Here is a 27,526-nt window from a genome sequence, read left to right on the forward strand (position 1 = left end):
ATTTAATTGCTTGTTCTTTATTCTTCTCTCACTCAGAAACTACTTACTTGCTTGAGGATCTTCTTTCCCAGGCTGTGTGTGTATTTTCTGTCTCCTTTTTGTTAAAAGATTTTTGTTTGAATTCTCTGTTCCTTGAAACTATAGGTTCACTGATGTTTGTACCAGCCGTGGTTGCATATGCTTCTATCCTGGCTTCCTTGTGTCTCATTCACACCTTAATTTAAGTTTGCTAGTCCATAATCTCTCAGGAGGATGAGTTAAGTATGTGCACAGCTTCAGGCAGGGGAATCTCAATATGCTGTTGGGCCCACTATGAGGAAACAGTCTCTTCTTTTTTGAAGAACTAAATGTGACCTCAATTTCATTTGTTCCCTTCCTTCCATTGTCAAAACATACAGTATGCTCATAGAACATGTACACAGAATAAGGAAACTCATAAAAAACCACAGTTTGAAGTGTTTGCATTAACAGAATGAAATAACCTTGAAAGTATTAGCAAGGAAACTTGGTGAAATTGTATACAGGAAATCATTCCAACTTGTCTTGATCTAGAACTGACTTGTCAAAGGAGACCTGTGATGCTTCACTGGGGAGTATACACAGCTATGTCTATATACAGAGCTATATTCTGGAGATAAAAGTATATCCAGATTGTTTCCTGATAATTTGTTGGCCCTGTCCAAGTAGTTTCTGGGTTATGAGATGTAAGTGGATATAAACTTGTAAATCTTTCCTCCATGAAGCCTAAAGGAAGAATTTGTTACAATTCTCGGTGACTTTGCTCTGTTCCAAACTACCTTGTATTATAAGCTCTGTATCACCCTAGAAAATTTTATGTGGAAATATTTCCTGTCTTTAGCATATATCCCATATGACTTTGCTTAAACTTCAAGGTGAGAGCCTGGTTGTTAGAATACATTAAATGGAACCATTTAGTGATAAGGTGTCACGTTCATAGCCAGCATCTGAGCAAGCTGTACTCGAAGCCAGACTGCAGAAATCCAGAGTGCCCCATCTGCTTGTGTCAGTGCCTTAGTTACTGCAGACACATTCTTCAGTTCCTGTGGCTGCACCTCTTCTGTGACAGGTTCTGCTGCTTTTCACAACTACCTGGGCGGGGGCAAGTGGCGGCTCTGCTTTTCAGGGAGGAGGCCTGGCTGTACCATTTATGAGTGATGGTTTCAATTAAAAAAAAAAGTCTGTCAGCTCTGACTAGTTGGCTGATTATAGTGACTCAGCCAGCTGCTTGAAAGCTGATAATGACTGGAAGGTGTAAGTAATACCCAGTCAAGTTTAATAGGAAAAAAAAAGTTGCCTGTACAGATTTCCTCTTACCTAACCCCTAAAATGTTCTTTTGCAGTGCTGACTTTTCCTGTCCTTGGTGAACAGAGGGAGTTGTCTTTTGGAAGTGTTCAAAGTCAGGGTTGGATGGGGCTTTGAGCAACGTGGTGTAGGGTGTTTCTGCCCACGGGGTTGGGTGGAACTAGATGGCCTTTGAAGGTCTGCTCAAGTTCAAACCATCTAATTCCTTTGTCGATCTGTTCCTCTTTGAGTACATCTTGCTGGCTCTCTCTGGGCTCTTCCTGCTCCTTCTGTTTCCGTGCGAGCAATTCCCTTTCTCCTAAGGGTGGCAGTGTAGGGGGAGCAAGATGCGTGGTTAGTGATGCATCTTGGTCTTCAGTCATATTATTTCACCTGTATGACTTTAATACTAGAAAATAATACATGCGCTTAGTGTTCTGCCATTTTTTATACCTTTGAAATTTATTGTTGGTATTTCCAAGAGAAAACCAGACACTAAACATCATCTTTATGAAGAGCAGCATAAAACACAGAAGTTGTAAATATGCCATTTTCTTTTTAAGCATTTCCCCTAACATTCATATAACTTTTTAAGTTTTATTTTTAGCACCGTCTGCTTGAAGGGAAGACCTCTTGGGTCTGCCTTTCCTAAATATTTTTGTTGAGAGTGGTTTGAGGACACATGGTGTCCATATGTGCTTATGAATGCTCTTGGATAATTACTTTGGAGCAGTGTGAGGAAAGATGGAATCCTGAGCAACAACTTATTTAGAAGGACCTGAAAACTGAGCTGTACCCAATTTTTACACCCCTGTCTGCCACCCTGCCACCAGAATGGATCGACCAGAGTCAGTGAGATCCTGTTATGAATGACTTTGTAATTAATAACAGGATTAATAAGATTTGGGCTGGTGCTCAGTCAGTGTGTGCTCCTGTACTCCTGGGGTCTTAAATGTTTATTTCATTACAAAAAAATTAAATGTAAGAAGTTCCAAGCATTTGCTGAAGTGACCTAAAATATATGAATTGGTGTTTGTAATGTTATTTCTTCTGCCTTATATTTATATATGAGCACAAGAAGTATATTTACATAAATAAAATACTAAAACTGGTTTTAAAAGGTCATGCTGTGTGTGGCAGTGCATTGTGGTCACCTTGCATAATGAATGAGGCTCAGACAAAACAGTTGGACTAAGAAAACAGTAGAGGAATGTTTTAAATTTCCAGTATGGCAAGATAATGTTACTATATACTACTTTTGAAAGTTTGGGTGTATGAGGTACATGTTGTAATCAAACTCATCCTAAGAGGTTGCTTTCAGAGGTAGTTTAAGCCAAGTTGCAATGATTTATGGCTTTCCAGCTTGTGTGGTTGTTGGAGGTTGTCCCGTGGGTTTCTCTTCAGGATAATTGGCCAGAGTGGGTTCAGTGCTTACCAGTGTTACAACATAAGGTTTGCTTTTGTGTTAAGGGAGAGTTGAATCTCTTCAGGCACTTAAGCTTCCTGTGGTGTCTTACTTGAGAATCTGCTGTATGATAATGTCTTCACTTCTACATTTAAACTCATGGTGTTGCTAACATCTTTTTTTTTTTTTTTCTGTCAATGGAAAGAATTTTTACACACAGGAAGCTCAACAAACACGATTCATTAAAATATTGGTACATTTTCTAAAATCTGTAGCTGTGCTGATGCTTCATTTCAGGCATGCATGAACACTTCCACTCTATAAAATTTTTAAAAAAGCTTATTTTGTTTTTCAACAGAGGTGTTATGAACATAAGCAGTACAGAAATGGGCTGAAGTTCTGTAAACAGATCCTTTCCAATCCCAAGTTTGCAGAACATGGAGGTAAGTTTTCAAATGGCATGTGCTGTCTTTTTCACTGGACTTTACATTTTTTAACCCTTCACTGTTAACTTTTTGCCCATAAAGCAGTAAGAGCACCCAGAAACGTGTATTAAGCACTCACTGTTGGTAAGATTTGTCATTTTAAAGACTGATCTTACCAGTAGTCAGAGTTTCCCATTCTTTATCATTCAAGTCTAAGATTCATGGAGCAAGTTTCTTAATAGAAGTATCCATTAATAAAATCACTTTTCATGGGAAATCGATATTCACTCACATAAAAGTGAAAAACAAAAGGAAGAGGCTGAATATTGTTCAGTATTTTGTCAGCTGTGGGCTGCTACTTTTCTGAAGGAATAGTCATATTTTTAAAAAACAAAAAAGTATTTATTCTTTCACTGTATTTTTAGTCAGCTCTTGCTACTTAGTGAAAGTCTCTTTGCACTGTTCAGAAATGCTTTGTAGGTTTTTTGCAACTGCTTTGGTATGGGTGGATGTGTAGAAATATCAGAGTTGTGAATAAAAAAATCTCCAAAAGCTTGTAGAACAGACAGGTTTAAAGTAAAGCATTACTTCATATTTTCATGGAAGTAATATAAAAGGTTTATTGCTGTGTATGATATACTTAAATGAATAATTTGACAGTAGAGTTTTCCATGTGAGAAAAGAATGAAATCTTGATAGTGAGAACTGAATCTAAATTTGCATTTATACTATGTTTAGGGTTGCTATATGGAGCTTAAAACCCATGAAAATGAATAACTGAATAACCCATGAATAAAAAATAACTTAATCTTTTTCTTTCTTTCTTTCTTTCTTAGAAACCTTGGCAATGAAAGGACTAACACTGAACTGTCTAGGGAAGAAAGAGGAAGCTTATGAACTTGTGCGCAGAGGCCTAAGGAATGACCTGAAGAGTCATGTCTGTATCCTTTTTGAAACAGGGCTTTTGCTGATGAATTGAAAAATTGAAAAGCTTGATTTCTGCATATGCTTGGTTCGTAGAATAGCAATAAAAGCCAGTTTAAACTTCAAACTGGAAGTTCAGAATTTTCAATTTCCAAAGGGCAGATGCTTTGCAGTCCTTACACTCCCAGTTAGCTTACATATTATTCTGGCACGAAGTGTGTATTTTTTATCATTAATCTGCAGCTGTAAACCCATGGTGGGCATTTAAGCATGTGATTTGCTTTGGAAGCATGAGTGGTTGCCATTACATTGTTAAAAGAATGCTCATACACTTAGAGTTCAGGAAGTATTAGCACTTCAGTTGTCTAAAGTTGTGTTTGAGTTAGCCTAAGGGTGTTTTCAGAGAGCCTGTTACTTTATTTCCTCCCCCAGTGTGTGAAAAGTAATGTTTACAGCATATTATACAGATTGTATACATACAACTGACAAAGTCCCGACAAAAGGAATTGTACTGTTCCTGTCCATTTATCAAACAGCTTGAGAGCTTGTTGCCAGCTGTTCTGTCACTGCCATGTTGGAGCTCATTTGTCCCTGCTCGAATTCAGAGGAAGCCTTAATAGAGTTTTCCAGGTTGGCATGTCTATGGCCTTCTTCAGAGGTCAGACAAGAAGTATGATGAAGCTATCAAATGCTACAGAAATGCACTGAAATGGGACAAAGACAATCTTCAAATCTTGAGAGACCTTTCTCTGCTACAGATTCAAATGAGGGATCTTGAAGGGTACAGGGTGAGTACACATACTGCATTTAATGATCATCTGGGGAACTGCCGCAAAGGTGGCAGATTGATTAATGACACTGTAAGAAAAAGTAGTTAGGTCCAGAGGGTTAAAACTATATGCCACTCTTTCACTTCATGAAAGTAAAAGCAGATGTGCTTTTCTATGAAATACAAAGATTTAATGGCAAATTAAATTATATATTTTCAGCTCAGTGCAGAATGGTTTGTCTTACTGAGGTTTTTTTTTTGGTGCTGTATAACCCAGCTATAGACAATCTCCAGTCTTGTTCTTTTCTTGAAAGGATTCCTGTAGGTAAGAGGCAATGTGTTCAGAATTTGACTTTTATTCGGGCAAAGGAGTTTGTATTTTTTAGTAACTTTGTACTATATATCCCTCCACCTTTACATCAGTGGCCCACCATTTTCTCTTAGCAGTAGGTAATAACTGAAAAAGCAGTGTGCTGCATGAAAGATCTTTGGTTCCTTGCCAGCTTGGGCATTAGTGAGTGACAGCTCAATTTTTTTGTCAGATTTTCATCTTTTTAGGTTTCCCTTGCACCTCTAAAGTTGTGTTATTTAAAACAAATTAGTTGGTCTCTTTATGTAATACTTCCTTTTCAAATTAGGGTAATATTAGTTATAGCCAGGAGAAAATTCTGTACTCAGAGTTGTGTAGAGCCATCAGCTAGCACAGGTCCTCAGAGAACTTAATCCTGAGTCAGGGCAATTCTTAATCACTGATTTTTTTCATATTAATTTTTTTCATTTAGAAATTCGGTTCCACTCTTGCCAAGACAAGATAGCTAAAACTTAGTGTTGGTGCCAAAATGCACATTTGCAAAATGTTTTTGCAAATTTGTTTTCTTGGCTTCTGGATAAATGTGAATGCAAATTTTGTAATCTCTAAACATACAAGTAACACGTGGTTGCCAAATGCATTAAGGATTAAATGTTAGGATGCTTAGGAGTCAGTAGTTCATGGCTAATCATATGCTGGTCTCTGAAGAATGTGAATTTGCTCTCAAAACTGGGAATTGGATTGTGTTTTGGTTGGTTTTTTTCCCTTTGCTTTAAATTCCAGCCTCCACTACACGAAAATATTTTGAGTGATTATTATTCTATTAAAATAGCTGTAACTAGTTTTTGTTCTTTGTTAATCCCTACTTTTGACCGTTTAGGCATTTTTCAATAGGAAGTAACTTTTTTTCTTTAAGTTACTTGAAAATGCCTTTCAGCAGTCTATAACAAAACAAATTACAGCATTAAAATTGCATGATACCAAGCAAATCTGTTGTCTTTTCCAGCTGTAATTATCCTCTTGCCAAAGAGTAGGGATGTGTTTGCGTGACCTGTGTTGCCTAAGAACCCTTCCAATTATTTAAATACATATGTACTTTCAAGGTTAATTTGAAACACTGGTAAATGTTCCTGCAACTCAAACCAAGTATCCTTAATTATGTTCTCTTCATAAGTGGTTAGACAGGAAAAGCATGTGTGTCATGCATTAACAAAATTAGTCTGACTCATCAGGATTTGGTTGGACATGTTATTTTGTGATGGCTTACTTTTTTTATTCAGTGAACCCCATTGCAATTCAAAGTTTATTCTATCTCTGGTTAATAAAGTGCATATACCAAACTATTTCACAGTGACTTCTTAAATACTAGAATATTGAAGACAGAATCTTGCCTAATGGATTCTACAGAGTAAAATTAGCAGCTACTTTTTCGCAGGAAACAAGATACCAGTTGCTTCAGCTCCGACCTGCACAGCGAGCATCATGGATCGGTTATGCCATTGCTTACCATTTGCTGGAAGACTATGAAATGGCAGCAAAAATTTTAGAGGAATTTAGGAAGACACAGCAGGTAAGAGGAGAACATGAAATTGCTATACGGAGTGCTGCTAAAGCCAAAAATAAAACATTCCTTTCATGATGAGAAAACGTCATGCATGACTAAACTTTCTTTAGTCAAATGAATTTGATCCCAAATTTTAGAATTAGAAGGCTGATCTATGTCCTGTGTCTGGCTTCCCTATGTAGACATCACCTGACAAAGTGGACTATGAGTACAGTGAACTGCTGCTCTATCAAAACCAAGTCCTCCGGGAAGCAGGGCTTTTTAAAGAAGCCTTGGAGCATCTTTGTACCTATGAAAAGCAGATCTGTGATAAACTGGCTGTTGAAGAAACTAAAGGTAATCACTTTCTGAAGGTACATTTAAACACATAGCGTACAATGGGATGTCTGTACTGTCAGCTTTTCCCACCTTTTGGAACTCAGATTTGTTTTTAGCTTAATTTATTTAATTTTGCTGTTACAAAGGACTGCTTGTCTCACAGCTTATTCAGTCCGTGTCATGCTCTTGTCCCAAGTTGGTAAGACATCAGTGAGGTACAGACATGCTGTTCTGAAACTTTTAAGCAACCAGGTGTTTCAGACAGGAGATCCTAAACTGATGTCCTGAAGGTCTGTCTGAGTAGTGTACCCTGTGCTGTTACAGCTTTGATGGTGGCCCTGACAAGGATAGCACGTGTTGCAAAGGAAGAATCATCTTTGGTACAGCAGAAGGCTTTTCAATGTCCTCAGTCACCCTTGCAGCATGTAGAAATTGACTCTTCAGTGAGGCCGGGGTAGCTTCTGTTGTATTATTATAAACCTGGTGCATAAGACTATAACAGAGCAATACAGTAGTGTAGCTTGTATTCCACAGATGGAATTGCAGAGTGATACAAGTTCATTCTAGCAGCTCTATTAACAGGTGCACTTTCTTAAAGCATGCTTTGTTCCTCTCTACTTGATGCTTGTATGGTCTGTCTGTGAAACTGCCAGTCTATTGAGGGTACTGCTTGTTCTCGGCTCAAGCTGGAATCTGTTTAGATGATTGCTTAAAGAGAAGAAATCCTTTTACTCTAGTTTGTTCATGTAGATGTTGTAGCAAGTTCTTATTTCTGCTAATGGTAATCTCACTGTCTTGCAAAAGGAACTTAGGAATTGAGTAGTGACAGTAATGGTAGGTGTGGTGTTTCCTCAAGGAGATTGATTGCAGATGACTCTCCATGGTAGCTGAATGTCTTACTTGGTTTGCATATAAAAGGAGATGGATATAGAGACTACAATATCACAGATCATTTTTGAAACACAATAATGGGACTTTTGGGGGTAGGAGTGGTTTTTTTTTGTGACTTAATTTTTTTATCTGAAGGATCTTTTGACATACTTTATGTTCTGTGTTGATGTATTATGTGACATACTTAGTCTTTGAAGGTCCAAAGTTTGGGATGAAAATAAATTTTGCAAATAGGTCTTGATTAAAAATAAACCTGAGACCAAAACACAAAACTTCCTTAGGAAGTTACCAGACAAAAGGATGGAAATACTCTTTGCCGTCAGTGTGCTTTCAGCAGGGTACAAATGATTAATTTTTGTTGTATTAAACATGTTTACAACAATACTTATATATTACAGTAATACATTATACAGCTATACTTCTACCTTACAGAAATACATTATACCAGTTACATTACTACAGCATCTATCTCTACTTGTCGAGGCGGTCATAACTCAAAGTGAATACCTTAAATGTCCCAAACCAAATCCCTCATTACTTGTTGGTGGCTCACCTATTCCCAGGTGTCTTGATTGAATCAGGTCTAGACCTCTTTGTGGCTTCCACCTGCCACTCTCAGCTTCACCAACACTGCCTCCCCCACTCCGTCCCAGTAGGTCACAGTAACCCTACATACTTTACACTAATCTGCAGCTAAGCCAGCAGCGATCCAATGAAGGATATTGCTGCCAGACTGCCACAGAGCCCTGGCATGTCCAAAGCTTCTCCAACCCTCTCCTGGGGTCTACCCTCCTGGGGTCAGTCTTCTTCTGGGATTATTCATCCCTTCTGGGGGAACTCACTATCTTCTCCAGGGACTCTCCTGGTCCTCGCTGCAGCCATCTCTGGGACTCGCCTGGTCCTTACCCTCTCCTGGGGTCCTGGGATTCTTCATCTCCTCCTGCAGTCTTCATACCAGCCATGCAGCTCTTCTTGCATTCTTCATCTGGCTCTTACAGTCTTCCTTCTGCTTCTTGCAGGCTTCTGACTCTTACTCCTTTGCTGACTCCACCCTTTTATGGTCCTTGTACTTAATTGCTTACAGGTGTATATGCCACCTGTTCTTAATTGACCCCAGCTGCAACTCATTGGGGAATACTGTGCCCCCTTACCATTCTCCCTACAAATTTTTTGGGCACAGCTCCCATTGTGTTGTTTGGACTGGCTTGGCTGCTGTGTGTTCTCTATTGTAATAAATGAGTGTGTGCAAATTTTAAGCACACATGCAAAAGCCTCTGTGGATGAAGTACAACTGAAAAACACTGAAACTTGTGTTGGCATTTGCTGCTCTTAGATAGGAAAAAATTAACTTTCACCTCAGAGAAAGAATTTAAGGTGTATTTTCCCAATTCTGTCATTCTCAGTGAGGGAACTTTTTCCTGGGCACTAGATTCTGTGTGTAGTCCTCAAGTTACTCTAACTGTGGAAAGCAGCATCTCTTGACAAAATTGCATGTTAATTGTGTGACATAGGGAAGAAGAAAGGTAAATTTGCATTTTCCTCTTTTAAACTGGGTAAAAAAATCTTGCTTTAGTCTAGACTTATATTGTTCACCTCTGGTGTGTAATCTGTTCATGCCTAACATTTCCCAATAGCAAAGCTTTGTTAAATAGTTTTCCATTGTGAAACAGGACATCTACTCCTGTTGCAGTTCCAGCATTAACAAAGATGCTTATACAATTGTTAGAGCTAATCTTTACTTTATCAATTTTAATTTGTATTAAGTATCATGAAAAGCAAACTTGTTGGCATAATCTTGAAAATTCATCCATCTAATCAATGGCTTGATTAAAAACACTGAAGTTAGTTTCATGAAATACCAGATTGAAGAACCATTCTCTTACTTGCAGCTCTGCAGTTTGTTTGGTTTTCAAGATGCTGTATACATCAAATGCCATGTGCTGCTTTTAATTGCCTTCTGCAGTAAAAACTGCACTTAAAGTAACCAGTCACTTCAGTAAGTGAGGGAAAAAACCCAAATCATATGCATTTTGCATTAAATTTTCAAGTAAGTTTCAGGAATTATGGGCCGAGTTGTAAAATCTTACTTTAACTGCAGCTATTGTCAAAGTGAAAGCTTATCTGTCAACTAGTTTGTAATGCTATATGTAGTGCTTGTTTTTTCTATGAAATTAGAATCTGGATGGAGCTAAGGATTATCCAGTCTTTTAGTGTAGAGGGATAAATGTTACACTGCTTTAGTACCTTGTTACCTTAATTTAAACCATCTTGTTTTTCACACAGGAGAGCTCCTGCTTCAGCTTGGCAGACTTGAAGAAGCAGTTGAAGTCTACAAGGGACTGCAAGAAAGAAATCCTGAAAACTGGGCTTATTACAAAGGCTTAGAAAAGGCACTTAAGCCAGGTAATTATTTGATATCTTGTAGTAAATAAGCTTTTTCTATATATTTAAAATTACTTTGTGTATGAAAAGCTTGTATTGCTTTAAATACTAAAACTATTATTTTAAAAGTCCCCATTTAAATTTTGCTTTTCAGTCAGAGTGTGTACGTACTGTCATAATGTTGGCATTTCTTAAGAAAGACAGGAAATACTTCTTGCATTGTTGTTACCCTGTCTTATCTAAAATCATAGAATGGTAAAATTGCAATACTCTTTGTGTGTGGTTGGAAGAATAGAATTATTTCTTAGATGACAGTTTTAATTTTGAATTTTTCCTTTACTGCTTCTGTTATCTTAATCTTATGTTGTAGCTAGTACAACTTCATGGCCTTCTTTGAAGGTTTTAGACAGCAATAAGGCAGGAGCTCTTTTTAAGATGAGAGATAAGCAGTTAGTATTCTAGTTCTGGAAGAGGAATTAGCAGATACTGTGTACCTTGGAGTCATTCAATTCATTAGTTTTAATAAGAATAAGGAGGAAATTCTGTTCTTTAGGAAGCCATTATATATATTATATTATACTTGTTATGCATTCTGATTCTTTTTTTAGTCAGGTATAAATCACTTTCCCCTTTTCCTTCTTGCCAGAATGGAAGGGGAAAGTAAACTGTAAAATTCTCTTCCAGCTAATATGATGGAGAGACTAAAGATCTATGAGGAGGCCTGGACTAAATACCCAAGGGGACTGGTTCCAAGAAGATTACCATTAAACTTTTTGTCTGGTAAGTGCATGTTTTGCTGAGCAGGTAGTGATCAACACTTGTGTTTCTTAGATTCTGATTTAAAGGTATAAACAATCTGCAATTAATGAGTAATGTCTGGTAAAACAAAATCAACAGGTCTTTTTCCTCTCAAGGTGAAAAGTTTAAGGAATGTCTGGACAAGTTCTTAAGGATGAATTTCAGCAAAGGTTGCCCACCAGTCTTCAATACCTTGAGGTCATTATATAAAGACAAAGAGAAGGTAAGGGTTCTAAGCAGTTTTTATGTGTTCTACCTCATAACTGTAGTGTATTGAAGAGAGGAAGGAAACCATTTCTCTTCAGTGTTCTCTCCATGAGCACTACTTTAGATGACCTGATACAGTGGAGAGAAAAAAGAAGTACATATGTGGGCATACATGTGCCAAGTTGGTAAATGTAAAAACCTTAAGATTTAGTAATTTTAAGCTGTGTAAGTGTTCACCAAGGGAGACCTGGTTTTAATTTGTTAAAAATAAAGTGAGATTGAGTACATTCTCAAATGTAATGTAATTCAGGCTATTACAGAGTTTTCTTACCAAAATAACTAGTTTGGGTAACACCAAGTAGCTCAAGTTGAAATAAAATACTATCTGGCCTACAGATTATTTTTTCTGTGTCTTGTCTTGTATGTGTAGGTGGCAATCATAGAAGAGCTTGTGATAGGTTATGAAACCTCTCTAAGAAGCTGCAGGTTATTTAACCCAAATGGTGAGTGCTGAGACTGTTGGGCTTCATGGAAGTAGTGTCTGGTTATAAGCACTGTGTGTCCATTCAGAGGTGGGGAAATGGGGAGTGAAGAAACAAAGGTGATGTGGGGTTTTGTTTTTCCCCTAATGCAGAACTGAACCATAGCTGTCAAATAGAAAGTCTGTATTCAAAATACAGTCACTTGCTCTAAACTTTTTTCCTGGATCCGTGAATTTAGTCATGTCTTTGCAGTTTTGAGTTCAAGTATGCTATTTTCAAGATTTGAGTTTATCACTGTTCAGAAAACTGAAGTTGACAGCTGTGTCAAATCTATAACTACAGAAATGCCAAACAAAAGGGAATATACTGATAGTACAATCTTCAAGGAAAAGTGTAGTTTTGGAGCTTTTGTTGGGGCCTATGTTTTGTGTTCTTGGAGGTTTTGCATATCTGACTGCCCTAAGCAAATAGTTGAAACAGAGTGCATCTGCTTTTGACCCACCAACTCCCTTTTCCTTAAAACCACAGAAGGAGAAGGATATGCCTAGGTCTTGGATGGACTTAAAAGCTCATGTACGTACCTAGAGCCAGTAGTTTGAAAGCTCTCCTGGGTCTGATAGAGAGACAGAATTAATTTCAGTGGCTGTGCTTAGAGCATTTTGCTTCTGGTATGTTGTTTTAGTAATGAACTGAACAAACAACCCCTTTCTGTTTTGCTCCTGCCAGATGATGGTAAAGAAGAACCTCCAACCACTTTACTCTGGGTCCAGTATTACTTGGCTCAGCACTATGATAAAATTGGACTGCCATCCCTGGCTCTAGAATATATAAATGCTGCTATAGAAAGTACTCCCACTTTGATAGAACTCTTCCTTGTGAAGGCAAAAATCTATAAGGTAAGTTTGGCTTTATTCTTAGTGACCAAAGGTTATTTGTTTGTTAGGAATTCTAGTGAGTTTCTAGGTAAGGGTATTGTTAAGCTATTTGAGATGGGGTTTTCTGCTGCATATGAAAAAGCCACTATGTAGGTTTCTAACTCAGTAAAGGAGAAATGTGAATTCTCAGTTTAAAAATCACACTGATAAATTAAATTGAGCCTTTCATTTGTTCTTACCCCCTGTTTTTGTAGCTGTTTGAAACAATTTCTCAAGGTGCACTATGATACTGTATCAGAATGGGATTATCCAAACTGGTTCTTTAAGCATTTTCAGGAACAACATTCAGTGCTAAAAGACCAGTAATTCCATAATGAGGAAAGGTATTTAACTGCTTTTTTTTTTTCCTTCAAGGTCTATTGCTTTTGAAGTGAGCTATTTATTTTTTAAAAGTCTAAAGAAAAACCTATTTATATCAAGCAGTGAGTAGATAAAACATGCGTATTTTACAATTACTCAATCCAACTTAAATTTCTATCTTTATAGCATGCTGGAAATATTAAAGAAGCTGCAAGGTGGATGGATGAAGCTCAGGCTTTGGACACAGCAGACAGATTTATCAACTCCAAATGTGCAAAATATATGTTGAAAGCAAACTCCATTAAAGAAGCCGAAGAAATGTGTTCTAAGTTTACACGGGTTTGTTGCACTTTACTAGAAGTCTTTGGAATAATGTGGGCCTAATCCCTTGTGGAATAACTTTTTTTTTTTAACTTTGCAGTCAGCTTCACTATCATATTTAAATTCTGTTTCAGAGCAGCTATGGTTGCTTGCTTCAGTTATGGTAGTCCATAGCAGGGTTTGAATTAATCTTGGATAAGCACGATGCCATGGGAATAAGTGAAAACTCTATAAAGCTTGGGTTTGGTTATTTTTGCTAGGTAGGAAAAATACAGCATGCCTGTTTTAGAGAGAGCATCTGAGAAAATAATTTTTGCACAGTAATCTTTGGGTTTAATGTTGGTTCTCTAGGATACTTGAAAGATCTGGTAAAGTTGTCCATGACTCTTTTTTTCTAATGGTAGTAAGTTAGAGATTTCAGATGTCTCTTGGAACATAATTTTTGTGTGGCTAACAGCTGAGAGCCTTTGTGAGGGGTCTTCCTTGTGTGAACAACATTTCGTCCTCAAGTCTATGTTTATCAGTGATGAAGGAAAGCTGCATGTTACACCTCTTTTCTTCTATTTTTCCATGTTCTTACCCATGACCAGTTACCTGGAATTAAAATGTTGTGTTATGGAAATTGCATGATTTCATGCGTCACTTTTTGTCCCTGCTGTAGCCCCATTTTGATAGGTTTGATGGTCACACATGTACTACTTTGGTATTATTCTTTCATAACTGCAAGTCAAAACAGCTCAGTGAAGTCTCTCCAGACTATTTGTCAAATTACAGTTTTGGAATAGTGGCAGTGTCATTTGTGTGTTGTTTGTGGGAGACAGGCAACAAGCTGTTGGGATCTACCTGCAAAAGTAAAGCCTTTTCTGTTTGTTTGTCCCATTTTCTCCTCTCTTAAAGAGCAGGAGAAACCTGGAATGTAAGGTAGGTTGAATGGAGAGAAGGGGGAATGGCATTTATAAAGGAAACCTGAAGGATCTTGTGAAATGAAGGCTATGTGCAGGCAGACATGAGGGCAGAGAAAGTTCTGTTTTATGTATGCTCAGTAGCTCTATGTGGGAGTTTTGATGCAAACCCACTATGAATTTAGGTTAATTTGACCTCCCTCAATGCCTTAAGCAGCTCTAAGATGATGTTAAAAGGAAGCATGCCAGTTACCCAAAACCAAACTTGAAAAATACTGAAAAAATTTGATGAAGTTGCTCTTTACATTCTTATTTATTTCTATTTGATCTTACATCTAGTGCTCAAATACAGCCTTCTTAATTAAAAAAAAAAAACAAACCAATAATTAGAGGAGTCCTAGATTAAGCGTGATGAAAATAGAACTGATACTTTTCCTCATTTTTAGTTGCCTAAATCAGGCTGTTTTGAACACTGCCTTTCTCTTTCATTGCTAAGTTCTATGGATCTGTGCAAGTATATATAAATATCAGATTTGAAAGACAACTGTAATCCCATTTTTTGAACCAGAAGGTGTCAAACTAAAGTGTTCCTTTTGCCTTGCCTTACTCTCTGGTACTGATTGCATTAGAAATAATCATCTACTGCTACTACTACGCTGAGGATGCTTAGCTCAATCAGCAGTTCTCTGAAAGATGCACATGGCAATTTTAGTTGAGGGGGGGAAAAAAATCCTGCAGGATTTTCTGCAGGTGTCAGTGTCTTGTTGTGGGCTGGAACTTTTCTGTCATTTTTCCATGCTGCCATGTGTTACTTACATGCACACAGAATTAAAAACACTGAGTGAAGGTCTCTCCTAACCTAAAGATCAGCAGCTGTCACAGTGAAATGGTCACTGCCTGGCTCTTCATTGTGTCTTTCTGACTCTTCCCAGTGGGTGTAACAAAGATTTTTATATTTGTATTTTTATATTAATCAACAAAGCTAGTCAATTTTAACTGTGGCATTTCCAACTTTGAAGACTCCAGTTCTGAGATTCAACATTCATTTTCTTTAACTGTGCTTTTAGTTAGGACAAGATAAAAGAAATAGCAGCTGATGACTCCAATGAGATTTATTTTTTGTATAATGCTGTTTTTGTTTTTAGGAAGGAACCTCGGCAGTAGAGAACCTTAATGAAATGCAGTGCATGTGGTTTCAGACAGAATGTGCACAAGCCTACAAGGCAATGAACAAATTTGGAGAAGCACTTAAGAAATGCCATGAAATTGAGAGAGTACGTATTCAGCTCAATGGCTTAGATTGGAAAGCATCGGTTTAAGTTTACTGTGCTGATATGTCACTTTTCTGAGCAGTAGGGGTGCATTTCATGTGGCTTCAGGAGGGATTTCATGTTGGTTACTGGCAAGTTTCTATAGTTGCGTTTCCTCCTAAAAGCGCCTTTGTAAACTGTGTTTTATGGAAGGATTTTATAAAGTTACTTAAAGATCCATACGAGAGGAGAAAACTGTCAAAAATGGCAGTGTACATAAGAAATGGGTATTTAGATACAAACAAACAGTATGTGCACTTTAAGTCCAAAAATAAGTGGATGAGCTGACAAGCCCATCCTTGAGTAAGGGACAGATCTTAGTTACTCTTAAGGCACTGTTTTAGACGTACATAATAAATGTTTAAAATATTATCCAAAATATTAACTATCTTCTCCTTTTAAAAAAAGCTACAGTTTAAAAGAAGCTATTGCAAAGTAGCAATAACTTCTTCTTCAAGTAGAAATTTTATTTAAAAGGGGGAACACTTGCACATTAAATGTAGATATCCATAGTGAGGTAAACAACAAAATTTGGATGCACAACTTCAAAAAGAAGCAGGTATGAATTTGGGGGTTTTTTTTTAAGCACATTAAAGTCTAGAGAAAAAACCAGACAGCTGAGGGTGTAAAAGAAGTGCTGAAAGAGCAGAACTTAGTAGGAAGCTGTGCCTCCTTGCAAATAGAGAGGCATTAGGGGATTTCAGCACTGCTGCTCTTCTGCAGGGAGGACTCAGCTCTGGAATATTCTGATTTGAAAAAAGTGATGTAAAATTTCCAAAGTAACCTGGTCTAGTGAAAGGTGTCCCTGCCTATGGCAGAGGATTGGAAACAGATGACCTTAAAGGTCCCTTCCAATCCACACCAGTTTGTGATTTGCCAGGATCATGTTTTATTTGCACAAATCCTTTAAATAAATTAGTGTAAGATTTTTTTTGTATAAGAAACTATTAGTTTTATAAATTGTCTTAGGTACCAGAAGAGGTCAGCAAATGAAGTGATAACTTAAGCCACCAAAAAGAATATTTCTATTCATTTAAGTCACTGTGTTTAATTTATTTATTAGATTAATTGAAGGTGTAGCAAAGTTCAACAATAAGATAAGCAAATATGTTGAATTCAGAAACCATCAACAAAGCTTTTGTAAGAAAAAGCAGTGCCTTCTAAATCTTTTAGACGGGCCAGTTATGCAAAGTCTGGTTGACAAAATGTGTTCTGGTTTTCAGAAGCACTTTTTATCTCATACTTTGCACCATAAAGGATCTAAACTGTCTCAGAAAAAGTGGGGAAGCTGATCTCATGGATTTAATAGCTCATTCATGGCTGGGGAAACAGAGTAGAAACAAATAATCAGCTTTTGCAAGAAAAGGAGTTTCATCATGGAGATTACTAAGGCATCTGTATAGAGTCTTCATTATTTCATCAATACATGATCACAGAAACAGACTGAAAACCGCAAGGACAACACCTGCTCTGTCTCAGTACTAAATGATGGAGCAGCCCATGAAATATAATGTTCAACAGTGTAGTCAGTGACAAATTCTCTGCCTATGCATAAGTAGTAAAAGGTCCTACAATATTGCTACTCAGGAATCCCAAAAACTATTAAAGATAATGCTGCAAAAACTGTGCAGGTGTGGAGCAGCAGTCGAAAGGACACGTGAGGAATTAAAACTCGAGGAGAAGTGCTTTTCTTCCATTATGTAAATCTGTCACAGTGTTTACATCTGAGTGTGACATCTTAAAAATGTGCTAGTAAATCACCAGCTGGGGTAACTTCCAAAGGAAGAGACCACAATTAGCTTGTTGTGCTTACACTTCTATCCTGAGCTTTGACAAGCAAAGCTGAGTTTAGGGTAAAGTTATATGAGATCCTAAGTACTTGGAGAAATTCAAGAGGGGAATGACTTTCTTACTGATTCTTAAACAATGACAAAGGGACATTAGATGGTGTGGAAAGCAGAGCTTGAACAAAAGAAAGCACTTTCTCACGTCTGATTTAAGAGTGAGATTCATTGCCATAGTATTTAGTAGAAATCAGATTTTTTTTTAAATTAAAAAAAAATAGAGCAGTTCATAGAAGAAAAACTCCTCAAATGATGTTTAAGTGCAACGGCTTTAAAACATTTATCTGTTAAACTGGAAATTCTCAGAGGTAGTTACTTGTAAGGTACTGAAATTGATGTATTTTGGTTCTAGGCTAAGATGCCTTCTGTTGTTTTCACCGTGACTTTATTTTTTGAGGGTTTTGTTAATGTTTGTAATAGTTAGGTTGTATTTGTCAAACAGTAGGCTTTTATTAAATTATTCTTTTGAAAGTCCAGGTTAGTATCTCATTGTTAATACTTGCTAACTAACGTTATGTTACATTGTGACAGCATTTTGTAGAAATCACGGATGACCAGTTTGACTTCCATACTTACTGTATGAGGAAGATCACGCTCAGGTCTTACGTGGATTTGTTAAAACTAGAAGATGTGCTTCGACAGCATCCCTTCTACTTCAAAGCAGCACGCATTGCCATAGAGATCTACTTGAAACTTCATGATAATCCTCTAACAGATGAAAATAAAGAACATGAGGCTGATACAGGTATTCACCCCTCAGGATTTATTCATGGTGCAGTTTCACTAATTAGTGGGTATTTTAGGTAGGTCTGTGATAGCAAAAAACAGAGTTCTACACAACTCAAAGTAGGCAAATTGCAGCTTGGACTGCATGGTAAAGGAGATGTTCTGCTGGAAATTAAACTAATGTATGCTTTTATTGTGGTTATTACAAAACAATGATGGGTTTGTAGTGAGAGTTGTAATTCTTAAGTAAAAATATTTGTGTTACAGAATGACTGCAAAAACATGAATTCTTATGTTCGTCCATGGAATAGGAGATTGAAGCAGATGTGCTTGGTAGTAACTTTTCTAAGCATTTTATCAGTGTGCAGAAATTTCACTTGGTAGCAACTTAAATTTTATCATCTCTTGCTTCTGATGTAAAAATAATGTTTAAATCATCTATTTTTTCCCTCACATTTCTGATTTGAGAGCAGCTTAAGCAGTTATGGCTTGGAGCATCTCAAAAGGTACAAATAGAAGATCCTTCATGAGAGAATCCTTTAAGAGGAATTTGTCAAGTTTTAGTACTTTTCATGTCGTTATACTGTTATTTTAATTTCTGTCCCTTGATTCCACTAAGGAATTTGTGGATTATGAAGCATCAGCATAGACTATAAAACAATCTATCCATAGTAAAAAAGCTTTTACAAAGGTAATGAGAGCACTGCTTATTAGTAGATACAGTTTAAAAAAGGTGATGCTGTCTGACATCTGCTTGATGCTGTTAATTATGAGACATCAGTGTTGTGTGGTTTTGTCCTTTGTGTGTGTACAGCAAATATGTCTGACAAGGAGCTAAAGAAGCTACGAAATAAGCAGAGAAGAGCCCAGAAGAAAGCACAGCTGGAGGAGGAGAAGAAAAATGCTGAGAAGGAGAAGCAACAGAGGAATCAGAAAAAGAAGAAAGATGATGATGATGAAGAAATTGGAGGACCTAAAGAGGAACTGATCCCTGAGAAACTGGCAAAGGTGCTTACCAATGTAATAATAAAGTCTTAGAAATTTCTAGAAAAGTTGCAGTAAGCACGTGTAAAACTTAAAAAAGCCATTCAAATAACTTCTGAATTTTTTTTGGATGGCATCTCTTCACAGGCAGTGTTTTAAAAATAATTCCTTTCTAGGGCTAGTTGGTTAGATACAGTGTCAGTAGTGTGGAAATCACAGTTTTTGTGCCTAGTTCTCAAAGGCAGTATTTGAAGTCATAAACATTTGCTACATATGGAATTGCTGCACTACCTTGTTGATTGTACCCTATTTCTAGCTGGTTCTGTGAAAGTCTTTCTATCCTGTATGTAAGGTGATTATTATTCATTCTTTCATGCCCTCTGATATTCTTTTCTGTTTTATTTCTTTATTCTGTTCACATAGTCAGTCTGTCAAGGAGGAGACACTGCAGCACTGAATGCTTTAACAAGATTTGTTTGCACATGTTTTGAGTGGGGCAAAAAGGAATAAAGAAGCTGTAGTAGTAAATAGTAGACTAGACTGAGATGGATTTAGAGATCTGGGTTAAGAACTATAGAGAGATACAAAAGGGAGGTGACTCAGAAGACTCTTCCTTTAGCAGAAGTTACACCTGTAAGGAGCAGGAAAACACTCAAAAAATGTAAGGGAAGGATAAGAAAATTATAGAGACTGGAAAAATAATTTATAGCAATAGTGGTATAGATTGCAAGTCTTACTAGATCCAGTATTCTGGATCTATATTCATACTATTCACACTGAAGTGAGTTGTATTTGCTCTTGAAGGGATATTTGGAAGTTGAGTCAGTGAACTTCGCTCTGTAGCCAAGAAACAAGTGACTTGAACTTGACTAGTTATTAAGAATATTGCTGGTATTTCCATTGTGTGGTTCACTGGTTGCAAGAAGCAGAACTAACTGCAATGCTAGTCAAGGTGGAAATGCAACAGCATTTATTGAAATTGAGTTCTGTAGTAGAGGGATGGCATGGGATAGCTGTGAAAAGTCTAGCCAGTCCCCAAGATTATAAGGAACAGTTGCAGCTGTATAATGCATTTCTTTGGCAAATCTCATTATGTCTGCAATATACAGATGTGAATATAATATAATTCCAAATTCAATATCACAATCATGATATAGACGCTTCCAAATGCAGTTGGTGCCACAAGACATTTTTCACACAGTTAGTCACTTTCAAATAGTTTCCCTGAAACAGCTGCCCCTAGACTTGTTTGGATATGTGTCTGTGGCACTGAAGGCGTGGCTTTGAAATGGGGTTTTATAGGTTCCAAGTACTTTATGTGCACAATGTGTATGTAAAATCAGCAGCACACAGAAGTGATGTGAGTGTTTTAAAGATGCTGTAATTATATGTAGCTGGAAGATGTCTATTGCAATCTTCAACTCAAGTTATTTGCAACTAAGTGTATCACTTCAACATTGCTGAATTGGTATTGGCACACAACAAAATTTGTATTTGCTTCTTAGAGAGTAGCTTCTGTTAATAAAAAAAAATTAAGGACAACAGACAGTTCTTGTTTGAGTAATCCCAAAGCTCTGTGTGCAAGATACTTGTCTATAAAGAACTTGCACAAAATGAGTTTCTGTGAAAGCTGTCCATTTACTGGATTACACTAGCTAAGATCAGGAGACCTTTTTCAATGTCTAATTACTTCCAGCTTGCTGTTGGTATTTTGGCTGGGACTGTCACTGTGACCTGGCAGCTTTTAGGAACCTGTCTGAAGCTCGCATGAGCAGAATGTCATGGGTGTTTATCAGTCACTTACCTCAGGCCCATGTATGTTCAGTGTGGGCAGCCACACTGCCCTTTTCAGTGCAGGTTCAGCTCCAGGTGTATTCACTACTGGTGTATGATAGAAGGAAAAGAATTGTATCTCTGTAGCAGAACGTGATTTGTAGCCATCAGAAAGCAAATATTTTGGACTTTTTAGTCTGTGTTTAGACATTGAGTGAAAGCTGCAGAATTTGTAACAGAAGAGATTCTAAGCATCTTCTGCACTGCCTTAGGAGAGTAACTCTCTGATGTGACTCAGCAATGGCTGGTTTTTGTTGTTGTGGTTACTAGGTTTCAGCTTTGACTTAGTTGTGTGTCACCTCCTTGAATCTGTAGGTTGAAGCACCTTTGGAAGAAGCCATTAAATTTTTAACACCCTTGAAGAATTTAGTGAAGAACAAAATAGAGACTCATCTTTTTGCCTTTGAGATTTATTTTCGAAAAGGTAAGTGAGAACACTTAAAGAAAGCAAGCAATTTGTGAATTGTAAAGGTGTATATGGGAACTTAGTCAGCAATTACTGATGAGGTGTGAGGAGCCCATCCCTGTCACAGCACAGAACTTTTCACTGGACCAACACTCCAGCAATGAGCAGTATGTGAAAACCAAAGTTTGAACATTTGGTGATTATTTGGTGATTATCCACTTAATTCACTGGTTTAATAGATGCATGTTATTAAAAATGGCTTTTGTGGCACACTCAGCTGTAAGTTCTTCTGATCATTCTAATTTCAAACACTAAATACTCCTGTAACACAATGCAGTGATTTCCTGCCACAAGTTTCTGAACACTTGTCAACACTTGGTTTTTCTTTCCAGAAAAGTTCCTTCTGATGCTTCAGTCTGTGAAGAGAGCCTTTGCTATTGATTCCAGTCATCCTTGGCTCCACGAGTGTATGATTCATCTCTTCAGCAGTGGTATGTATCTGTTTGGTGGGACTCCATCTGTGCACGCTGCCCGGCGATGCCAAACCTGCAGTCATTGATTTTTAGCACAATTAATGCAAAATATTTAAAGCATATATTAGAAAACTGATTCATGCTAAAATTAAGTATGGTTATTATGATTGCATCTGGATTTAGCAGTCATTCCAGTATTGTTAAGAGTTTTTAGGACTGTGAGCAGTATGTGAAGCCTGAAAGAGAGAGGCAGTGAAGAAATGGAAATTGAAGAGTGAGGAATGGGGCTTTTCTGCTGACAGCCTGTGTCAGCATGCAAGGAGAGGGCTTAGAATTCTGTCCTTACTGGTAAAAGTTGGAAGAATTCTCTCCCTTCCCCTGCCCCAAAGGTCACCCTTTCTGATGGGGGCTACAGAGTAGACTCATTTAAGAACAGACCTGTATGACATCAACCTCTGAGCCTAATAGGTTTTAATTAGCAAGGGGGAGAGTATAGTAATGTAAAAAAGCTCTGACTTTTTCCAAGCATCAGGTAAGTGCCACAGTTAAGCTTCTTCTAACACATCCAGTATTTACCTGATCAAATTTCATGCATCTTCCCTTGAGATGCTTTCCAATTATATTAATAATGTAAACATGAAAAATGCTAAAATAAATACATAAATTGTATTTTGTTGTGATTTCCTGTGCTCACCTCAACTTCTTTTTTCCAACAGTATCTGAAAGTAAGGATCTGCCTGATGCTGTTAGAACAGTGTTAAACCAAGAAATGAATCGGCTTTTTGGAGCAACTAATCCAAAGAACTTCAATGAAGCTTTCCTTAAAAGGAACTATGACTCACTGCCACATAGGTTATCAGGTATTTTGCCTTTTTCCTTGTTCTGCCTTGTGCATTTTCTGTGCTTCTCTGGCAGTGGTATCTCAGTGTCAGCCCCAGGGATGTAACAATCACTCCTTTCCTCTGGAGTGCTTTTCTTCTCTGTTTGTGTTTTTCTGACAACATGATTGCCAGGCTGTCTGTGGTTTTCCCTTATTTTCTCTTTGTGCTGCTGAAGTGGCAATGTGGGGACCTCTGCCCTATTGTTTCTAATGTGTGCAGAATGTTTGTTTCAATGCTTTGTTTGGAGCTTCCCTCCTACCTGCTTAGGTATCATGCTTTATGCTCCAAGCTGGTTCCATTTTGAACTACTGCTGGAGAGTTCAGTCAACCCTCTTCCTCATGTTATCCCTGTTTTCTGTTTGTATATAAGATGATTTTGGTCATCCACTGGGTGATGAATCTTACTTTTCCTCCTGTAGCTGCCAAAATGATGTACTATTTAGATCCTTCCAGTCAGAAAAGGGCAGTGGAACTGGCAATGACCCTGGATGAATCCCTTATTAACAGAAATCTTCAGGTAACGTATTTACAAATTGTAGACAACTTCTGTTTTATCTGTGGAAGCTTTAAGCAAAATTTGGAGGTAAGAGGAAGCTGAAATCATTGGTGTGCCTTATCATAACACACAAAAAGGTTGAGTTGTGAAAGAAAGGGATGTCAGGTTCATCTGAACTGAAATATTTAATATCCTTTTTGCGCATTTAAATTAATTTTGTTTTGTGATAATTGGAAAATAGCAGCAGTGGAAGCCATATTATTGCTGCAGGTAATGGGAGAACTTATTAAACTTGAGAGAATTCACAGGGCCAAAGAAAAGGTAGTAGTTTGTCTGAGCTTTGGCTGCCACACAGGCCACTGTTCGCAAGAAGAGGAGTGCACAGAGTCTGGGAAGGCTTTCCATGGTCAGCTTCCTGCAAGCTGTGGGAATTAGCACAGGTTTAACAAAAGCTGCATAAGCCCAGTTCTGCCTTAGCATGTAGTTAAGTGAAAAGCTCGCCAGTGAGTCTTTGCTTCGTTCTGGTGCTCATGGAATAATCTCCCTTTGGCACTGCCTCCATGCCCCTTTCCCCATTCCCCACCTTCATCTGGGAGGACTTGTCAGTTCTGACTTGCAATTTGCAGTAGTCTGTGCACTCAATCTTTTAGATCTATTGCAAGTAAATTTGGTAAATGTTTCTTTTAAAATTATTCTTTTGTGGACAAAAAATTGAGTTTTTCAAAAAACATCTCTTAGGAAATATAGTGGCTTCAATAGAACTTTAATTGTGAAGAATTTTAAGTTCATAGCAGAATTTTTGGACCAGACAGAGGCGGGGAAAAAGAAACAATAAAGGACAATTTGCCTTGGTTTGACTTGTTTAGGATGTTAAAGATTCAGAACCTTTATCTATTCTAGCTGTTGTGGTATGGGACACAAACTCATGTCTTTTGTATTCTAAGTACATATTTAGCATTTTTCATAAACTTGTCTTGTTTTGGTGTTGGTTTTTGGATGATTCGGGTTTTCTTTCTGTTTGAGTCGTCTCAAAGAGTTGGATCTAGATTATAAGTAGATTTAGAAAACAAAAATTAATTTGCTTTCTATTTGCTGGTTTTTGCCTGTGAGTGGAATCTGGGAATTGGACTGGGGAAAGATTAAGTGTAACCAAAAATGCTTGGTTGTTCTGGAGGTGCAAACTTGGTAAGACAAGAAGGAGCTTTTACTAACTCAGCAGTGCATAAATGCACTCCTGTGCAGTGCACTGTGACACAACTGAAAACGTTGACTTCAAGCATGTTTGGTGCCAGCATGAAGGAAGAGTTGGACTTCTACTGAATTTTTACATGAGAAATTAAAAGTGCCCTAAAAATGGAGGACCTAAAGGAGTCTAGGTGCTTGTTGAAAGGCATTTTTGTGTGCAAAGAGATCAAATTTATTACATTTCATTGTAGTAAAGACCAGCTGTCTTGAAGCACGCTGCAGCTGTAAAACCAGATGTATTTGACCTTTGGTGGATGCCAGCGTTACAAAGAGCAAATGTGAGGAAAAGGGGTCCTTGAGGAGAGCTCCATAACCCTACAGCAGGAGGACAGAGCAGTTAATCCCAGTCCACAGAAGAAACAAAAACTGTACTAAATGTCAGAGGAGCAGGAGACTGCCTGGCTGTGCTAATGCTGCACACAGCCATGGGCAGGTGTTAAATGCTGCCAGGCTGTAGTGGAGCTCACTAGGTTGGTTTCTCCTGGTTGGAATGCAGGCTGAAAAAAGTTACACAGGAAACCTCCTTTTCCTCTTCTAAATCATCAACAAAAATGGACAGGAAACTGCATATATCTGAAAAATGTGGTTATATCAGAGTAATTTGATGTGATTGAAAGGTATGTTATGTGTTGCTGAAATGGTCAGTGTGTCCCAAGAATGGTGGGGTTCTTGGTTGTCAGTTAGCAAGAATGGGTTTTTCTTAGGAAAATGAGAAACAAGTGACAAATTAGTATTTCATTTTACAGTCAATATTTCTAGCTGTGTTTTAGATCCCTTTTTAAAGTGCATTCTTTCAACTCGGACTACATTGGTATTTAATGCTGTGTTTAGTTAGAATGTCTTTGTGGCCCCTGGAGCAGGTCTGTGTCAGAAATACTGTTTTAAACGTGTCTTGGGAAATTATTCTTATCTCAGACAGCAGAACTGCTGTTTGAAGCCTGTGTTGTGAGTGTTCAGCCGAACGTTTAAGAAACCATAACACTTCTTTCTTTTTCTCTTTAATTAGACTTGTATGGAGGTATTAGAAGCTTTATGTGACGGTAGCCTTGGAGACTGTAAAGAAGCATCTGAAACTTACAGAGCAAATTGTCATAAGCTTTTCCCTTATGCTTTGGCTTTCATGCCCCCTGGATATGAAGAGGATATGAAGATCACAGTTAATGGAGATAGTTCTGCAGAACCTGAAGAACTGGCCAATGAAATATGAACAACTTTATTGCAAAAAAATGACGTTGGACCATATCTGGTGTATAATATTTTTGTCACGCACCTGCTGAATTGTTCTAACTTACACAAAGAACAGAAGGAAAAAAAAACCCCCGTTGCCTTCAAATAGTTTTACTTTTTTTTTTATCCTGCTGACAAAGTATATATATAAAATATCTAACATATTACTGGTTATAGGTTGTTCGGTTTCTTAAAAATTAAAAGCTGCTAAAATTGAAAAAAGGAAAAAATAAACAACCCTTTTCCTCACCTACCCACCCATGTTTTTAAACTAATTTATATGAGACCTGGAGGTGTGTAGCCCTCAGAGCAGGTGTGTGGCAGAAATATTAAATTTAAATTTGTCTTGTGAGATTACTGTTATCTCAGACAGCAAAACTGCTGTTTTAGCACTGGATTCTTTCACTGAGCACAAAGAGTTGATGGGGCTTTAGCATCTGACTGATTTTGATACGGGGGATGATTGTGTCCATAGGAAGTATGCAATGTGAATCAGAATATCGAGAGAAACCTGCAACGTACTTGCTACGTTGGGGTGCTTGGACATACGGATATCAACCAGAATTAAGAAACATAGTGTGTTCAATAAGCTTGTTGTGTCTCTGAAATTCACTGTACACGATCAGTTCGGTGTTCTTGCACCACAGTTTTTACCTGAAGGAACCAGTTAAAATGGTCTCTCTTGGAATGAAACTTGGGGTGGGGAGGGGAGAATCAGCGTTGCTGTTCTTGAGATGAACCGATCGGCATAGGTTGGCCAAACTTTTTAAAACTGTAATGCAAGAACCAAATAAAATTATGCACTGTGATGTGGCACCAATTAGAAAGATCGCATGCATTTTTCACGTAGAGTGAAAACAAAATGAGAACATACTATGGCTTGAAGTTGCAAAGAGGAAAACTCCTGACTACCATTTTGACTGATCAAGAGACTAATAGATTAAAACCTCAGCAGGCCTTGTTCACGTTATGCAGAAAAAAAAAAGTGCTGCAGTTTAGATACCTCTGGAACTTTTCCACAGTGTCACAGGTTTGTAATACTTGAAGCCCTACATTTCTAAGAATATATTTCTTGCTCAGTTGTTTCAGGCAAGCCCAAGACTTTGTAACTTTTAAGGGGCCCAAGATTTTTTTTTCAATAACAGACCAGCTTCTTATTCCTGCAGTTACAAATGTAATTTCCTTTGTCAAACATAAGGTACCAAATATAATGCAATAAAATGTTTTGAAAAACAACTGTGTGAATATTCAAACCAATCTGTGTTGTACTTGGACAGTGAATGGGTTTGCTGGAGTGCAGCTCAGGGCTGGCTTACTGTGCTGTCCAGTCATGCTAACAGTGTCACTACTGATGATGGGTGGTCATTGAGTATAAAGTGCAAATGCATTCTATGTAAATACTGAATGTCTGGGAAGTCCTATAACACAATGCTTTGCTACTTGGCTTTTGAGTTCCACCAGTGTTTCCAGGTCAAGCTTCAGTCTATAAGTCTGCTGTGTTAATAATATAGATAAGTACTCAAATGTTTTCTTTTGTAGGCTCCTCATATAAAACAGAGCAGAAATAAACTACAGCTTACAAAGTGAGTGCCTTCTTTGCTGCAGGAGTTCAGTTACAGAGTATCTGTTTTGTGGATACACAGCCCTCCTCTTCCACATAATGGAATTCAGCGATTGACATGTACAGTTTAGAGATCCTGGAAGACTTACGGGGTTTGTAGATTTCTGACTGTCAGAACAACAGGCTTTTCATTATTGCGTCTTCATCTCCACTTTCTGTCCATGGCTAGCCTACCCTGGTGTATGTTTGCAGTAAAATTCCCATCAGAAGTGTGGGTTGCTGTGTTTGTGTATTTGCCTGCTGG

General features: G+C 37.7%; 1 protein-coding gene across 1 annotated transcript; it reads left to right on the top strand.

Annotated features, from left to right (window-relative positions):
- Positions 1 to 1,650: 1,650 nt before the first annotated feature.
- NAA15 (N(alpha)-acetyltransferase 15, NatA auxiliary subunit) lies at positions 1,651 to 27,248 on the top strand. Its single transcript, XM_014309796.2, has 20 exons — positions 1,651 to 1,657; positions 3,047 to 3,151; positions 3,970 to 4,074; positions 4,688 to 4,845; positions 6,572 to 6,706; positions 6,883 to 7,036; positions 10,193 to 10,312; positions 10,976 to 11,071; positions 11,206 to 11,312; positions 11,727 to 11,799; positions 12,505 to 12,674; positions 13,200 to 13,352; positions 15,382 to 15,510; positions 17,922 to 18,135; positions 18,931 to 19,124; positions 21,249 to 21,357; positions 21,732 to 21,830; positions 22,529 to 22,672; positions 23,113 to 23,210; positions 25,441 to 27,248. Exons 1-20 carry the CDS (start codon positions 1,651 to 1,653, stop codon positions 25,639 to 25,641), a joined length of 2,571 nt encoding a protein of 856 aa, XP_014165271.1. The 3' UTR covers positions 25,642 to 27,248.
- Positions 27,249 to 27,526: the final 278 nt, after the last annotated feature.

This window comes from Geospiza fortis, unplaced genomic scaffold, assembly GCF_000277835.1.
Source record: "Geospiza fortis unplaced genomic scaffold, GeoFor_1.0 scaffold35, whole genome shotgun sequence".
NCBI lineage: Eukaryota > Metazoa > Chordata > Aves > Passeriformes > Thraupidae > Geospiza > Geospiza fortis.

What these genes read in the sequence shown, in the direction of transcription:
- NAA15 (XM_014309796.2), top strand. An exon ending in TGACCTGAAGAGTCATGTCT is followed by an intron (nt 4,075 to 4,687) that starts GTATCCTTTTTG and finishes AGAGTTTTCCAG; the next exon opens with GTTGGCATGTCTATGGCCTT. An exon ending in TATATAAAGACAAAGAGAAG is followed by an intron (nt 11,313 to 11,726) that starts GTAAGGGTTCTA and finishes TTGTATGTGTAG; the next exon opens with GTGGCAATCATAGAAGAGCT.